The following is an 18343-nucleotide window of genomic DNA, read 5'->3' on the forward strand; positions in this document are numbered from 1 at the left end:
GGACGAGTTGTACTACTACATGGTACTTGATGAAGCCATGATGACTGCATCAAAATAAATTAAAACATATCGAAAAATGGACAAAATACAAAACATGTACAAAGAAGAAAACTATTTTACTGAAACAAGGTAAACTTAATTACCTCCTAGCAGCTAGATGTATGCAATTGCTCTCATAGATATAAAAATCATAAGTAATTGAACATAAGGAAGACATTAGGTCAGATGTTAAAGTAAGGAACAAGTGAAAATAAGTACAGATTGAGAGACGACTATTACTTAAAATAACGACCCGTGCTCTGCAGATGCTTTTAGGTGAATTGACTCTCAAAATCAAATTACTCCAAAATACAGCTCTAATGATAAATGATAAGTACAGTGACTTAAACAACTAAAAATAGGAAAGACATTAAAATGAAAATACTGTCTTAAAATAAAAACATAACAAACAAACAGAAAAATGAGTGAGAGCAATTGTCTTAACATAAAAGTCAACCCATAAAGTTGCAAACAAAAACTAGCTACTGATTTTTTCTAGGTCAACCCATAACCCTTCTTCATGGTCATCTCGTAGATAAAAGTCATCTACATCATCGGTAGTCGTAGGCGGCAATCCGAGAAAAAAAGGAGGCAATTCGTCATCCACTTCATCCATTGCTTCTTTACCCACAAATTGCTTCTTACCATGAAGGACAATCGACCACTTCTCATCCTCTGGATCTTTAATATAAAAGATTTGTCTTGCCTGATTAGCCATAATGAACGGCTCTGATTTGTATCCTTCACGTGAGAAATCTACCAACGTGAAACCCATCCTATCAACTCGAACGCCCTTATTATGCTCAACCCACATACAACGGAAAACAATATCCTAAACTGAATGTAGTCTAACTCCCAAATTTTTTGATGACCCCAAAGTATGGCCGAGCATCATAAGCGAGTCTAGTATCTTTAGCACTAGCAACACTCATTGACATAGCCATCAAAGCTACTCCACTATTTTGCATAGTACTTCTATCATCTTGATCCTTAGTGTAAAAGGAGTACCCATTGACGTCATAACCTTGATAAGTTAACACATGAAAACTAGGTCCATGTGCTAACCACCTTACCTCATCGAGAGACTTTCTCACGCTCAAATAACACTCGTTATCTACTTCATCAGAGAACCATTTACGAAATAACTGATTATGCTCCATTGCTAACCACCTTTCTCCTTTAGAAGGATTTTGAGCACTTAGAAGGGTTTGATGCTTCTCTAAATATGGATGCACATCCACCATGTGTTGGAGAATATACAAGTGTGCCCGATCAAGGGTTTCGGATTAGCGATTACTACTTTTTCCCAAGAGTACCTTGTCCCTGTAGTCTTCCTTCATGTCGAGATGTCGGAAGCCCAATAGGTTCAACATTGGACATGTACTCATTGACAAACCAGTAGGGCCTCTTCTGCATATAACCCGAATCATACAACCTTCGGCTGTTTTGGTTTCTTACATAGGCGGCTAAAGGCTTCATATATCGCTCAAATGGATACATATTACTTAAAAATACCGGTCCACAAATCTTAATTTCCCTCACCAAATGTACTACTAAGTCTTTGCATTATATCGAAAAAGGAAGGAGGGAAAAACATCTCAAGTTCACACATAGTAGTAATAACATCTCGTTGTAATGTATTCAACGTATCTGAATCAACAACTTTGCTAAATATTGCATTGAAAAAATAGCAAAGTCGAATAATAGCTCCCCGAACATGATTAGGCGAGAACTCCACGAAGCGCAACGGGCGTGGAATTGTTGCATTAAAGTGTGACAATCATGTGATTTCAAACCCACCAGTTTTAAGTCTTTCATAGACACAAGATTTCTTATGTTCGATGAATAGCGTTGCGGAACCTTCACTCCATGTAAACATTCACACACACTTTTTTTTTTCATTTCGTGACAAAGTATAATAAGTCAGGTAAATAGGTCCTTGACCCTCTAATTTGTGGTGCTAGTTAAGTCGTATATTTTGAGCAGCCATATCTTGTCTTGCTTTGACACCATCCTTTGTTTTACCAGGGATGTTGAGAAGTGTGCCAATAAGGCTCTCACACACATTTTTCTCCACGTGCATGACATCAATACAATGTCTCACGGACAAATGTTTCCAATATGGTAAATCCCAAAATATAGACCTCTTTTTATATAAGGTCCCATCACTTCTCTTATAAGGTTTTCCAAAATTATTTTCAATGTTTTTCACTTTCTCATAAACCTCTTTCCCATTTAAAATTTTTGGAGGGTTTCTAAGTTCTTGTTTTCCATTAAATGGCTTCATTTTTTTCCTATAAGGGTGTGAGCGGTGGAGCAACCTTACATTACAAAGGTACACATTCTTTCCTCCATGAACTAAATGATCAGAAATTGTATCTTCCTCACAAATTGGGCAAGCTTTAGCCCCTTTCACAAAGATAACCAGATAGGTTGCCATATGCCGGGAAGTCATTAATGGTGCAAAATATCATGGCACGTAGGTTAAAAGTCTCACCACGATAAGCATCATATACCTCTACCCCTTCATCCCATAATAACTTTAAATCATCCATCAATGGTTCCAAGTAAACATCTATGTCATTTCCAGGTTGCTTAGGCCCGGAAATTAGTAGTGACAACATAAGATATTTACGTTTCATGCATAACGAAGGAGGCAAATTATAAATTGTTAGCAAAACAGGCCACGTACTCCAATGACTACTTAGATTACCAAATGGATTCATACCATCAAGTACATAGTCCAAGCCTAAAATTTCTAGCATCGGACCCAAATTCGGAAACAAATGATCTATGCTTTTCCACTGAGTTGAATCAGCAGGATGACGAATTTTGTCATCTAAAATTCTACCATCACCACCAGCATGCCAAATTAAGTTTCTCGCCTCTTTTAAATTTGCAAACATTCTTTTAAATCTTGGGATAATGGGAAGATACCACAAGACTTTAACTGGGACACCTTTACTATTTGTGGAATTCTTTTTCGGCAACTTATAACGTGAACTCCCACACTTTGGACATTTGTCTAATTCTTTATAATCTTTCCGAAACAAAATGCAATCGTTACGACATGCATGTATTTTTACATAATCAACTCCCATTGGACACAAAATTTTCTTAGCATCATACGTACGCCTAGGGAGTTCATTGCCTTCCGGTAACATCTGACCCAAAAACTCAAGCAAAGTTGTGAAACTTTTATCACTCCATCCATTTTTAGCCTTTAAACTATACAATTTTAAAGTTGCTGATAGGCGTGTGAAAGTTGAACCAGGGTACAAGGGTTTTATTGCATCACCAAACAGCCTATCAAACATCTCAATTTCACTTGGGTCTACAGCGGATTTTTTCAAATCATTTATAAGATTGTCTACTCGATCAACATTTTCATCAAAATCCTCTCCCTCAAAGTCGCTATCAATCTATCATCCCCTAAATTACTACACAAAGTAGGCAGCACATCCTCCCCATGCCAAATCCACCTTGTATAACTCTTATCAATACCATTAATTAGGAGGTGACTTTCCAATTCTACCACATCAACATATTCATTATTCCCACATTTAACACATGGACAGAAAAGTTGTTCCACATTCTCTGCATTATTCATAGCATGTCTAACAAAATATTCCACCCCTTCCCTATATCTTGAATCCAAACGATCAACAAACATCCATTCGCGATCCATATCCATACTCCAAATTCTTGCAATAATAGGGAAGAGGGTTAAAATCTGCTTACTATTTTCAGAGTTCATCACTTCACCTAATTACTTAACTCTCTACTCCTTAATTAACATTCTACCTTACTTTTACTCCTTACTTTGTTTATTTACATGCTTTTTATGCTACAGCGTATTGACTGAAAATAGTAAGCAGATTTTCAAACATGCTAATCACAGACCATACATTCACTACACATTCACACATGCTAATCACAGACCATAGAAACCCCCAATTTGAGCATACATTCACATACATTCTTTCACAGACCATACATTCACACAACTACCAACTAATCTGCTCATACAACCACATCAAAAGAGACCCAATTCAACTAAACATTAGAATGATAAGTTTGATAATTTAATAGTCAAGTTTCGAAACTTTCTGAATGATTATTAAAAAACTAAATGGCAAAATTCAAGCGTGCAGTGCCAAAATAATTAATACTGGCTCATCCGCTTATACACAAATTCATCACTTAAACAAACAGCAATTCAACTAACAACGAGTATCATTCATATATAAACCAGGAATATAAATGCATGTAATACAATAATAGCAATGTATAATAATAAACCCCCAATTAGATTATCAATTAAATTATAACCCTATAATTCATTCTTCAGTCAAAATTACAAACAAATCAAAAACCATTTCAGTAAAATATTCAAATAAACCATAAAATGACCGAAAATAAATATATAAATGATAGGGGAAGATTAATTACCTAATAATAAAGAGCGAAGAACGAAGCAGCAGCAGCTATGGTTTGATGTCGCGAGGTGATGAGAACGAAGACTGATGATATCGCCGGTGAAGAGAAGAAGGATGATGTCGCCGGTGATGAGAGAAGAAGGGATGAACGATGAAGCAGCAGCAGCAGCTAGGATTTTGGGTTTTTGATCGGGTTTTGAAGTGAAGAAGCTAAGGGATGAAGGATGTATAGAGAAGAAAGGGATGATCGAGTAAGCTAAGGGTTTGGGTTTGTCTCAGTATGCTAGTGAAAATAATTTGGGGCGGGGGAGTTGTTTTCATTTTGCGCCCAAATTGAGGATTATATGGACATGGGTTGTAATTTAATCCGATGACCATTATAATGGACATGGGTTGAAAATAACAACCGATGTCCATATAATATAATTACATCAGACTTTTATAAAAATCCGATGTGCAAACTTATTACATATGTTTTTTCAAAAATCCGATGTCCATCCACTTATGTCCTTGATGAATTCTGTAGTAGTGCTCGCTGATTTCATCATTGATTTTTCTGATTTTGAGCATATAACAATTTAGGTAATTCCCCCAATTTCTTTCTTATTCATCCGTTTTAATGATTATTATGATTCAAATTAGTTGATTAGGGTTATATTCCTGTTTTGTACTTCTTTCTGTCGTTTCCATTGATTTCAGTTTCCGTTCTTAGTTCATACACTTCATAACATCTGTTTATCTTTGTCCCTCTAACAAGAGAACTCAAATTGCGGGCTAATGTGATATGCATAAAACTTGCAGGGTGTGTTAGACGGCAAATATGATGACCTTTCAGAGCAATCTTTCTATATGGTTGGAGGAATCGAAGAGGTTATTGCCAAGGCTGAGAAGATTGTCAGAGAATCTGCAGCTTAAACCAACCGAGATGTGTTGCTTTTTTTTTATCTCCTTCCTCTTTGGCCCGTAGTCGTGATAATCTCGAAAAATAATTTCAAGTTGACAATTTATTGATTTACAGTTGTGTTTGATTTGTCGGAGTAATGTGGATGATCACCATGAGTTATATTGGATGTTAATATGATTATTTCCTTATGGTAGTTAGGATGATAGAAGTTTATTGTTAATGCACTATTTGATCAGATGGTGTATTTGTTGTATGACAGGTTAGTGATTTTGCATACCAAACCAAAACAAACCGTCTTTGGACACAACTTAAAACCCACACCATGGCATTTGTTTGAGCCAAAAATCCTAGATGAAGGAACAAGCTATTCCCGAGCAACCAAAATCTCGCAATGTCAGTATTTTCAGTGTCGCTCTAATGCGTATCCCATCCCTCCATTACTCGACCCATCCAAATTGATCTCGTGCCCATAATTCTTCAGATGGATCCACCATGATTTGGAGCCATGGTCTCACAGCAGGATAAGTTTCGACCATTTGATGGAAGCTAAGGATTATCTTTCTTTCCGAGGTTATAATAGTTGGGGGAGTTTGTTTATCGACATGTATTATGCTTGTGTGCAGAGTAGAGTGATGTTTACTGTATGGGGGTTATTACATCTTCTTAAACGGTATCCTGGCATGGTCCCTGATGTTGATCTCATGTTTGATTGTATGGACAAGCCTGCAATTAACAAGACTGAGCATAGCTCTAGACCTTTGCCCCTTTTCCGGTACTGCACGACCAACCAGCATTTCGACATCCCGTTTCCTGATTGGTCTTTCTGGGGTTGGTAAGTTTCTTACATTTGCTCTGCTTCTATGTGATTACTTTGTCAACATGTAATAGAGAAATTTACATTTTTGGCTTATTTATCTTTGTTGCACAAGTGTGATGCTCCATTTGACGCGGAGCAGAGGGCTAGCCTGCTAGCAGAACCCCCTCCCCTTCTCTGTCTGTCTTTGAATAATGGGAACAAGAGATGAGATATGGACCCATGTATATTTTTTGTTCTAATGTGATTTCGCTCTGAAATGGGTTATATACATACATTTTAAGTGCTGTTGCTCTATTGTTTTTCAATTGTTGCTTTTGGGTGTTCCACATTCGAAACTTTACTGGTTTGTTATCCGTTTTAATGCTTAACAACGTATTTTTTCCCTTGTGGTTTCACATTTTCCCCTAATTTCGTCTTTGGCTAATTTGACGTTCATTCTCTTGTGATTAGCTAATTACCGGTAGTCTGTATTGAAAGTAAAATTTAAAAAGCAATACAATAAGTAAACTTTTAGCATCAGTTCAGTTGTGATTTGAGTTTCTTCCAAGGATTTTTGGATGTGCTCTTTTATACAATAGTTTTTTTAAGACATTTTATTTTCATGAAATATGATTCTATGTGCATGAAATAAGGTTCTATGTGCATGAAATAAGTGTTGGCATATATAAAATTATATTTGCATGAAATAAGGTTCTATGTGCATAAAATAAGGCTCTATGTGCATGAAAAAGTTGTTCAATTGCATCAGTTGGTTATATTATGATACTAATTACTTTTGGTTAAGGACGTTAATTTTATATGGGCATGAAATAAGCTTATATGTGCATGAAATAAGGTTCTATGTGCATCAAATAAAAATATATGTGCATGAAATAAGTGTCTATGTGCATGAAATAAGGTTCTATGTGCATGAAATAAGGTTCTATGTGCATGAAATAAATGAAATGACTCTGAAGGTGATTTAATGTACTTATGTCAGTTATTTAGGGGGGCATAATCATATGATACGCCCGTTATTACATACTCGTATTTGTTTAGCGTATTTTAAAGGCTATTAGCTCAATGGTAGAGCAATGTGCAAATTTTGCACAAGGTATGGGTTCGAGTCCCATATAGCCTATTAGATGCATGAAAAAGCAACCTATGTGCATTAAACCACCCTGTACATGCATGAAAAAGTGTCCAATTTCCTCATCTTTTTATGTCTTTAGATCCTTGATAAGAAGTGGAAATAGGATTACCAATTACATTATTTCATTCTTAGAATAAAAGAAAGATTTGATATTTCCTAGCCAATGTGGGAGTCGAACCCACATCTTGTGCATTGCACAATGCTCTCCCATTTGAGCTAATTGACTTTCAAAATAATTAAGATGGCTAACTCGGTCTGCACTCAATATTTCATACATTAATACAATTTCTTACATGAGATCAAATAATTACACTATATTTCTTTCAACTGGAAATCTTGCCTATTTGAAACTAATATTTCACACATTAATACAGTTTCTTACATGAGATCAAATAAATTATACACTTCCTATGGATGCTGCATGTTTCACAAAGGCTTGGACATCTATCACCTTAGTTATCTGTTGCTGTAATTTTTAAGTTGGTAAATAGTCTAGATACACGGCATTTTATATTATCTTCCCTGAATGTGCTTATACCGACGCTGTGCTTATATTACAACTTTTAAAAAGGGAGTGAAAATAAAGCACTTACTGCATCCTCAGGTAAAAGAACACATACAGTTACCGAGTCTCCATTATCGATATCCATAGGCATCATCACTCCAGTGCCAACACTTGGTTTTTCCCCATTACGTGACTTATGAAATATGTATTTCGGGAGCACATCGAGGTCTGCTTTTGAGGCACCCTCCTGCTTCAAGCATTAAAATACATAGCCAATATGTAAATAGTCCACAGAACTACAGAAGGTACACATTTAGCTCAAGCATAAAGTCTCATACTTGTCCAGCAACAGGATACCGAAGTCCAATGATGCATGATAAACTGCAACATACGATGATCCGTGCTACAAAGAACATGACAAAGACATCATCATATGTCTAATAGGCCATAGTCAACCTGCACAAATTAGATTTACTAAATTCTTAATATCGCATTATTAGACTCGGGACATTGCCTTACTCAAAATAGTAAGATTTAATGATGATAGTAAGACGTTTAAGTATAGGCGGCTAGCACGTAATATTACTATTGGTCAGACCGTATACATGGTTACAACAAGTGACGGTAGAAACCATGAGCATACTGAGGGTACAATCGAATTTGAGAAGAGATTGCATCGCGATATTACAAAAGCAGAAAGAACAGCTTACTTTTGCAGAGATACTCCCCTTGTCCAAGTAATTAACTTGCATGGTATTCCTGGGTGCTCTGGTACTCCCGTGTTTACTGAACGCGGTCACCTTGTTGGAGTGTACTCTTTCTGCTACGGGCGTAGGGATTTCGTGCTCCACCCGACAGTTCTTCAGAGCTTCTGTGTCCCAGCTAAGGTGGTTATCTTTTCATTTCCTCTCCGTATTCAAGAATTTATGCCATATCTGTGTCCCAGCTAAGGTGGTATCACAAAACCTGAGTCGGATGAATAAGAAGTTTGTGGCGTCGTAGAGAGCTTCTTATATATACGTGACTATGTGAAAACATAAATGGAAAAAATACAACCAAAGTCAGATAGTTTATATGTAACCTGGTCCAGAATTATCAGAATTCAACACCTGTTCCAAAATCTACTTCAAAATTATACGGTGTCGAAAACAAAAATATGATGGGGTTTGTTTGGAAAAACACACACTGTCCTAACCAAATATTGACTACTCTATGTGTCTCATCATATAGTTATGTTTGCTTATTGATTGGTTTATATGCAAGCACATGAAGTGAGCTACAGAGTCCGACACTCAAAAAAATAAAATTGCGTACAATGCCACATCAAGCTATTATGAAATTATTTGTCAGAAGCCTCACCAGTCATTATGTATTCTGGAGCTGCATATCCATATGTGCCCATAACACGCGTAGACACATGAGTTTGGTCCCCCATTGGCCCTTCTTTCGCAAGACCAAAGTCTGAAAGTTTTGCACTGAAATTCTGTACATTGTAACCGGAGGTTAACAAGTTAAAGTCAGAACTAATCAGCTAATGAAAACCAGAATCATTCTAATTCTAAATCTAATGAACGGTGGTATCATTAAACCTTGGAAAATTTTAACTTTCAAAGCTATTACAATTTTACAATGTGGTATCATGATCTAATTCATGAAACTGAGTCCCCAATGTCATGATTTCAACCAATTTAGGTAATTTCTCAAATTACCAAATCGTAATGTCTCAATTAAGCTGAGCTGATTCATGAACCCCTAATTTTAATGCACATAAACAGAAATTACATGCACCTAACTAATTATTTGACGATTATAAAGACTATCAATCTCACGAAATTGACTCCCAAATTTCTTGTTTTCAACAAATTTAGGTAATTTCTGAATTTCCCCTACCCTAATTTCTCAATTTCCCCAATCTTATTCATGAAACCCTAATTTCACAAGTATAAACGAATCAAAAAATTAATCTAAACCTAATTTCACGAACAATCTAACACGATAATTAAACCCTAAATTCAACTAATTTAATCGACGAATTAAAAAATTACAATGAGATGAAAATATAAACGCTAATTTTACAAAAAATAATCATCAATTTCGAAATTTTACCTCGAATTAACATGCGCCATTGATTGAACCAGCCTCAAATAGGTAAATCGTTGAAGAGATTGATCGTTCAGTATGTGACGATCGATCGTAGAGAAATAAAGAGCTAGTGTTGTCGAAGATGTTGATAATCGAAGAGAGAAAGAAAGATTGGAAAATGACCGAGATATTAAGGTTTGGAGGAAGGGCGTTTGATTTTTAAAATTATTATACTCGCTGTACAACCTTCCGTATTATTATATCTAATAGTGGTTCTCATGGTTCTCATTATACTAGTGGTTCTCACCGGATCCCGACCCTATATATATATATATATATATATATATATATATATATATATATATATATATATATATATATATATATATATATACTGAGAGAGAGAGAGAGAGAAAAAAAAAATTCCATCCGGTGACTCTAGGTATCTTAGGTGAGTCTGTCCCGCGATTCTCCGCCATTAGATTTTTGATTGAATGAGTGGCTGAGATTAAATCTAGAGCCAAGTATATAACCTGCGTTATTAAGGAATTATACGCATAATCGCGCGTTCACTTTCTCTCTCTTCGTTCACTCTGTTATTCTCTCTACGAAATTCTCTGTTTCCTTTCTTCGCACTCACGTAACCAAAAATCCAGCAAATTCACCAATCAATTCCTATTCAACAATTCTTATTCAACAATTCAATCAACTTTCTGTCATATCGTTCAATTCAATCAACCTAATTTTGATTGATCGCGGTTTTCGAATTCAATCCGTTCATACAATTGCTTTTTCCTTGTTTTTGGCTTCCTTTTGCTAGTATGGATTCCGAATCTGCAGAGAACACCATGCGCGCAGGTAATTTCATGAATCCTTTGCTTTTTTAGGTTTTTCGTTCTTCAATTTTATGTTTTCATTGCTGTTAAATTGATGTCGCTTTGCAATTTCTGTCGATGCTTTTAATTTCCTGCTATTAAGTTCCAGTTATCATTAAGAATCCGTCGACATAGTGTGCAATTCTGTTATTTTATCTCGCGCTTACGATTTTACCTCATTCGCACCAGATTTAGGTTTTGTGTTGTTCGTATGCAGTGTTTGATTGAATTGATGTAGGTATACAAATTAATTGAAATACCTGTTTTCAATTTCTCATGCGAGCTTCTGTATTGTAATAGATTAATTCGTCGACATCAGTTGAATCTTAGGTAAATCAATTTAGAAGCATTTAGATTATATGTGTTCAAAGTGTTTGTCAAAAAAATTGAGTTCTGACATAGTCACATTTAAACCTGGATTAGCTTTATTGAAAATTGGAGTCATTCTGCGGATTAAATCATCGTTCTTAAAATATTTGACACCTGTTACTCTAATATCATTACTATAACATTACAACTTGTAGTCAACATTGAACTTGATATAATTGTGAAAACGTGTTACTATTGTGTAAGTACCTTCTTTTGATCAAGTTTCGCTGAATAATAGTGTTATTCCCCGTTTAACATTGCACAGTCTAATAAGGTTAATCGAGTGCATATTTCTATAATGTTGTCAATCCTTATATACATATATTGTGACAGTAACAGTGTTACTGTAACATGACATCCTTTTGCAGTCCAGCTCATCTATTCATATACATAATACTTCTCTTTTCCCTTTCATATTACAGAGTCTAGTATTGTCAATCCAGTCCTTTCTACGCCAATAGCACAACAATAGCCTAATGTTCAACCAAACAATCAACTTGTTTTGTCTCATACACCTAATGGAAGTGAGAGGTGGATTCGTGTAATTGAGATCAAGTTCAGACCTACAATTGGTATAATTTTCAGCTCACTTGAGGCAGGAATTGAATTCTACGGGGTTTACGCACGCGCATGTGGTTTTACTCCCAGGAAGTACACTGCCAAAAAACTTCGAGGTGGCATGGTACACCAAAAATTTATAGTCTACAATCGTTATGGGTTTAGGGGAAATAAACAAAAATTGCGTTCCATTCCTGTCGATGAGCATAATAATGGTGATGGCTCTTCCACAGTTGAAACAGTTAAAAGGCGTGTTAAAATCACAAGAATTGGCTGCAGAGCTTACGTCAGATTTGCTCTTCTTAATGGGCTTGAGGGACCTGCTATGATTGACGACTTTTCTGAGTTCCATAACCATCATCTCACCTCTGTTTCTAATCGAGATCTCGAAAAGATTTCGAGATGCCTTGACATGCTTCACAAATAGCTTTTATTAGACAATTCCAAGTTGAAAATCGGGGCTGCGAAGACTTTCAGACAGGTTAAGGAGCTTGTACATGGGTATGAAAATATAGGTGCTACATTGTTGGACTTTAAAAACTTTCAAAGAGATATCTAGTGTTACATAGGGGAAAGACATGCTAACCTTTTCCTTGATCGTCTTGAAAAGCTCAAAGCCACCCAACCCCAGTTTTACTTTGCCTATGATGTTGACGCATCTAACTGTCTCACGAAGGTTATTTGGGTTGATTCCACATCAATTAGAAATTACTCATTCTTCGGGGATGCTGTCAGCTTTGACCCCACCTATGGCACAAACAAGTATGATATGGTTTTTACACCATTCACAGGTGTCAATCACCACAGAAAGTCGGTTTTTTTCGCTGCTTGTTTACTGTCACACAAAGATGAACTATCCTTCAAATGGGCCTTTTAGCATTTCTTGACTGCTATGGGTCAAAATGAGCCCCAATTCCTTATCACGGATCAATGCCCTGGTATATAAAAGGCCTCCTCCTCTGTCTTCAAGCAAGCTCGACATCGTTATTGCATGTGGCATATAACGCAAAAGATCACAGGCAAAGTGGGTTCAGCACTTTGCAAAGACACCGACTTCCTTAATCGGTTCAACGCTGTCGTCTGGGACTCTGATTCGAAACCGTTTGAGTTTGAAGAAAAGTGGCTGAAACTTATTTCAGATTTTCAACTGGAAGATAACGAGTGGTTATCTACAATGTTCACTGACCGAAAACATTGGATTCTTGCCTACCATCGTGACCTTCCCATGGGCTGCATATTAAGAACAACACAGCGATCCGAGAGTGCAAATTCTTTTTTCAAGTGGTATGAGAATCACTTTGGTACACAGGTCGAATTTTGGATGAGGTAAACAAACATCTCTGTTTCCTTTGGTCACAATCTTTGTACATTGATTAACTTACAGTAACACCATTACTGTATCATTGTTACATAATTCATATGTTGTTGTGCCCTTGTCACATTATTACTAGGTTCCAAACTGCTATGGACCAGCAGCGCTACACACAAAGGTGCGATGATTATGACAGCGACCACTCATTACCTAACCTAGACACAAACATACATTTAGAAAAATATGGTGCTATTGTATACACACATGCTGTGTTTAAGATGTTACAAGAGGAAGTAAAGGCCGCTATATTATGTGGTGTCGCTGACTTTGACAAGGAATACAATCTGCGGATAATTTTTGTGGAAGATGCTGAAGTAAAAAGAACTTTCAAGGTGACATTCAACCTTTCAACCACGGATGCAGAATGTGCTTGCAAACTCTTCGAAAAAATAGGGTTACTTTGCAGACATATTGTGTGGGTGTACAAGGGCAAAGGAATTCGGCAAATACCAAGCAAGTAGATTTTCGATCGATGGGCCAAGAACTCTCACGCAACTAACAGGTTAGGTTCGAAAACTTTATTACGGACTCTGGCTTACTGTTTCACTTTGAGCCCTCACTCCAATAATTTATTACAGTAATATTATTACTATATAAAACAGTAACTTGCTGTTCCATTATCAAGCTTGATCCCAATGGGAATGTCATCGATGATTCAAATATGGCTCACTCTGATAACAGCCTTGCGTGCAAGCTATGGGCAGAGTTCAGTGCAACAGTTGGAGTTCTCAAAACTTTACCTCTGGCTCACATGGACGAATTAGCATCCCTCCTAGTTGAGTTCCGCGAGAAGTTATCTGTTACACCACTTACAAAAGATCAAGAAATGGAGATGCTCTTGGGCTGCAGCTCATCGTCTGAAGTCACTATTCGGCCTCCGGTTAAAGCACACAACAAGGGCAGCGGAAAAAGATTAACGTCAGCAAAAACACAAGCCATTGAAAAGGCAGCAAAGCCAAAAAGAGTATGTGCATAGTGCAAGGAAAAAGTTGACCACGACAAGAGAACATGCCCTCTTCGCATAGCTGAAGAAGCAGCTGCAAAGCATCTAAAAAAAGAAAGTAGTCTGATACTGCCGTGCTATTACAGTTACATGTCACACTAAGAAGTAGTAGGATACTGTGTTGATGTGACACTAACATACCACAACAAAAAGTAATCAATTTCTGATGATGAAACAATGATTTTTCATTCAAGAATTGAAATGGAAACTTAATATTTCAATTACAGTATGATGGTTTTATCCATCTAACTTCACAATTTTTCCTAGTATTAATACCTTTTAAATTAATCATCCTTGAATATGCTTATAGTAACAGTGTTACTATTGTCAACTTATCTAAGGAAAACACAGAGCCTCCTAATCCAACAATAAACCCTTTTCTATCCCGTTTTAGAAGCGTCTTTCCCCTCTTTTAATGTCATACATATTTTAGAGTCACTGTGTTACTATATGTTTGATTATGAACGACCTTTTCCGTCCCGTTTTAGAAGTGTCTTTCCCTTCTTTAAATCCTATTCATGTTTTAGAGTCACAGTGTTACTATATGTTTGATTATGAACGACCTTTGACTAAGGAAAAGAGTTTAGGGTTGGAATAGGCGGCTCCGCGAAGCGGTGAAGTCTAATCCAACCCTAAACCCTTTTCCGTCCCGTTTTAGAAGCGTTTTTCCCCTCTTTTAATCCCATCTACGATAGGGTATCACCCGTCCCTCCCTAGATTTTAGTCTTGGTCTTTTGCACTACGAACAACCTTTGACTAAGGAAAAGGGTTGAGGGTTGGATTAGGCGGCTCCGCGAAGCGGTAACGCCTAATCCAATCCTAAACCCTTTTCCGTCCCGTTTTAGAAGCGTCTTTCCCCTTTTTTAATCCCATTTATGTTTTAGAGTCATAGTGTTACTATATGTTTGATTATGAATGACCTTTGACTAAGGAAAAGGGTTTAGGGTTGGATTAGGCAGCTCCGCGAAGCGGTGACGCCTAATCCAACCCTAAACCCTTTTCCGTCCCGTTTTAGAAGTGTCTTTCCCCTCTTTTAATCCCATCCATGACAGGGTATCACCCGTCCCTCCCTAGGTTTTAGTCTTGGGCTTTTGCACTACAAACGACCTTTGACAAAGGAAAAGGGTTTAGGGTTGGATTAGGCGGCTCCGCGAAGCGGTGATGCCTAATCCAACCCGAACCCTTTTCCTTTCCGTTTTAGAAGCGTCTTTCCCCTCTTTTAATCTCATTCATATTTTAGAGTCATAGTGTTACTATATGTTTGATTATGAACGACCTTTTCCGACCCGTTCTCAAAGCATTATTCATGATTTCATGTTGCTAAACAATTGGTTTGTATTTAGTGTCATATTGTTATAGAAAGACTGTTATGTTAATATAAATTTTAAACAGAATAAATTGCACAATTATTAAATTAGGATACGTTCATTCATGAAAAATATCTTCTTAGATAAAATGTCAAATCAACAACTACTAACAAAACTAAATACTCTGCAAAAACTAACAATAGTTAACTTTGAAATAAACTGTAACAGCATGTTTTTACAGTAACAACATGATGTTGTACTGTTAAGAATATATCAAATTTTTCAGCCCCTTTTAGGACTTTTGTTCCTGGAACCATGGAAGCTACTTTTACCCTCAAGCAACTCCTCCTTAAGACGCTTCCTGTAACCTTCTATCTCTTTAATTGCTTTCACAACTATAGGCCAATTTATCTTATTCAACGGGTGGATTTTGGCATATGCTTCCCTTAAAGCTGTTACACCAAGTAGAAATTGTCTGTCTAGATCAACTTCAGTGTATTTGTTCTTCCTATTTTCTTCTAGTTGTCTCGCAATACATTTTTTTCTCCAATCAGAAACTTGACATGCGCTTCAGCATTCTACAAATCTTCTTCAAGCAATTGTGCACGTTTTTCTAATTCGAGAACCTTCGAATCATTTGCCACAATCTCTTCAAACAAGGAATCCCTAAGCCTTGTTGTTTCTTTAAGCTCATTCTTGGTGTCTGAAAGTATCTTCTAAATTTCTTCCATTATTTTGACCTTTTGTCTCTGTTCCAGCGAAAAGAATATATATTAATAAAAAGAAATTAAACTGTAACGGTGTTACTCTTTGTTATAACATTCGAGTAACGCAGGTACGATGAAAACAGATAGCAAGGTATTAAGATATTAAAATCGAAATACATAGACATTTTTAATATTAAAGATTCGCTAATTTTTTAGTGGATTTAATATTGCAAAACAACAACAAATTTAAAACAAAAAACCTTTTGTAACTAAGGCAAAGTTGCTGTGTGTTGTCTTAGTTTTTTAACAAAGAAAAAAAAGAGAAGTGCATATGTTGAATGGAAATGAGTGTATTTATAGACAAGTGAGATTAGGGAGTAGTTATATTTTTTAATTAACTACTATCTAATAAAATTTTAATTTAATTTGGAATTGAGAAAGTTAAAAATAATTGTAAATTGATGTAACCCATGCTGCATGTTCCCCATGATTACATGTCCCCCATGATTAAAGAGCAATAATAACTGCTGCGGAGAGTGGAGAATTTAAAGCATCACATTCTTTAACCGTCACATTGTTACAGTAACATCATTAATGATTTGTGGTTTCATATAACGTCCAATAGCAGTTACAGTTTTGAATTTAAATTGGTTAAAAATAGTTTTTAGAATTAATTAACTGCTATAAAAAAACTGTTACTTTATTTTTTTGGAATTCAAAAAGTTAAAAACTTATTTGAGAAGTTAAAGTTAAGTTTAAAAATTGATGTAACCCACGTTGCATGTTTCCCTTGATTAAGAGCAGTTACTTATTAATGATTTGTCACAGTGTTACAGTTACTTATTAACGATTTGTCATTTAAATTATTGTCCAATAGCAGTGTATTAAAACAATACTGAATTTGACAAGGTAAGATTTTACGTAATTAAGAAATTTCACTTCTAATTAGTCACTGATTAACATCATCGTTGAACTTTACTTAATAATAGGAATATTCGAAAATGCAACTCCACTTTTTCACACTATGATACTGTTACAGTAACATTGTTTTATAGTAGACCTAAGTTAACATTACTTGTTATTTATTTTAAAACGAAGGACAGGCATTTCAGTGTTGATTTTTTTCGGTTTCTCCTGAACCGGTCCTTCGTCATCTCCTTGCAACTCCTGAACGTCTTCTGGTGCCTTTCCTTTGGCCTTTCTAAGGGATTCTCTCTTTGCATATATGTCAGGCCAAAGAGTTTTCTTGGATTTGATGAAGATTTCCACAGCGTCCAGCAATTTAGTCCTTATTTTATTGATGTCTGCTAAGAGCAAAGATGTAGCAATTTGAGCACAACATGCCCGCCGATATAACTTGATGTAGTACCAAGACTTATACGGACGTCCCTCAAAGTTGGATACAACCATCATAACGAAACAGGCTGACTCTTCATATGTAGGACCCCGACACTGCCATTCCCACTTCAAATTTACCAAAGGAAACTTGTCCATATCTTGTAGCCTCATGTCACCCTTCGTCTCTAAGAAGTCACTCATGCAACCGGCCTGTCAGAAACAGAACATTCAAATTGACATATAGTAACACTGTTACTTTAATAATCTATTTGTAATGTTGATGACACTAATATGTAAAACAGAAAACTAAGGGTACTTACTGCTACTGCTGCGACGTTGTTAGTATTCGAGTCCTCCCAGTTGGCATACGATTGATTGTCAATCACACTAATCTGCTGAAGGTTGAAGTCAATATAAACAGCGAAGTAGTGATTGTCGACCAAACAAGGTGTAAAAATAAGCTGGGCATCAATTCTGCTATTAGCCTTGCTCGCATGGATGAAATTATCCCAAATCTCAAACAACTCGGTCTTTAAATTACCCTGTTCACTTTCCTCTTGCATCACAGCCAAAAGAGCATTCTGTATTTCACAAAAAAAGCATTATACAGTAATAATGTTATAGTAACAAAGTTACAGTAATAATGTCACAGTAACATAGTTACAGTAACAGAGTTACACTGGATTGTGTTCGAATGTTAGATTTGATTTGTAAAAGCATTATATCTGATTAAACAGAAGCAGACATTTTACATCGGTTGAACTTACCATGTGACCTAGTCCAAGGTGAAGTACTATTAGGCCTTGTTGCCGTGTTGCTCTTTTGTTGTTCTCCACATGATTTAAGAGAAGAGACCAACATTCGAACACAATCCAGTTCTTGTGACTGTTTGGATG

General features: G+C 36.3%; 1 protein-coding gene across 1 annotated transcript; it reads left to right on the plus strand.

Annotated features, from left to right (window-relative positions):
* The first annotated feature begins 12711 nt into the window (after nt 1-12711).
* Nucleotides 12712-14068, plus strand: LOC141627558 (protein FAR-RED IMPAIRED RESPONSE 1-like). Its single transcript, XM_074440797.1, has 3 exons — nt 12712-13046; nt 13172-13424; nt 13718-14068. The coding sequence occupies exons 1-3, from the start codon at nt 12712-12714 to the stop codon at nt 14066-14068; spliced, it is 939 nt and encodes a 312-aa protein (XP_074296898.1).
* The last annotated feature ends 4275 nt before the right edge of the window (nt 14069-18343 follow it).

Source organism: Silene latifolia, chromosome Y, assembly GCF_048544455.1.
Source record: "Silene latifolia isolate original U9 population chromosome Y, ASM4854445v1, whole genome shotgun sequence".
NCBI lineage: Eukaryota > Viridiplantae > Streptophyta > Magnoliopsida > Caryophyllales > Caryophyllaceae > Silene > Silene latifolia.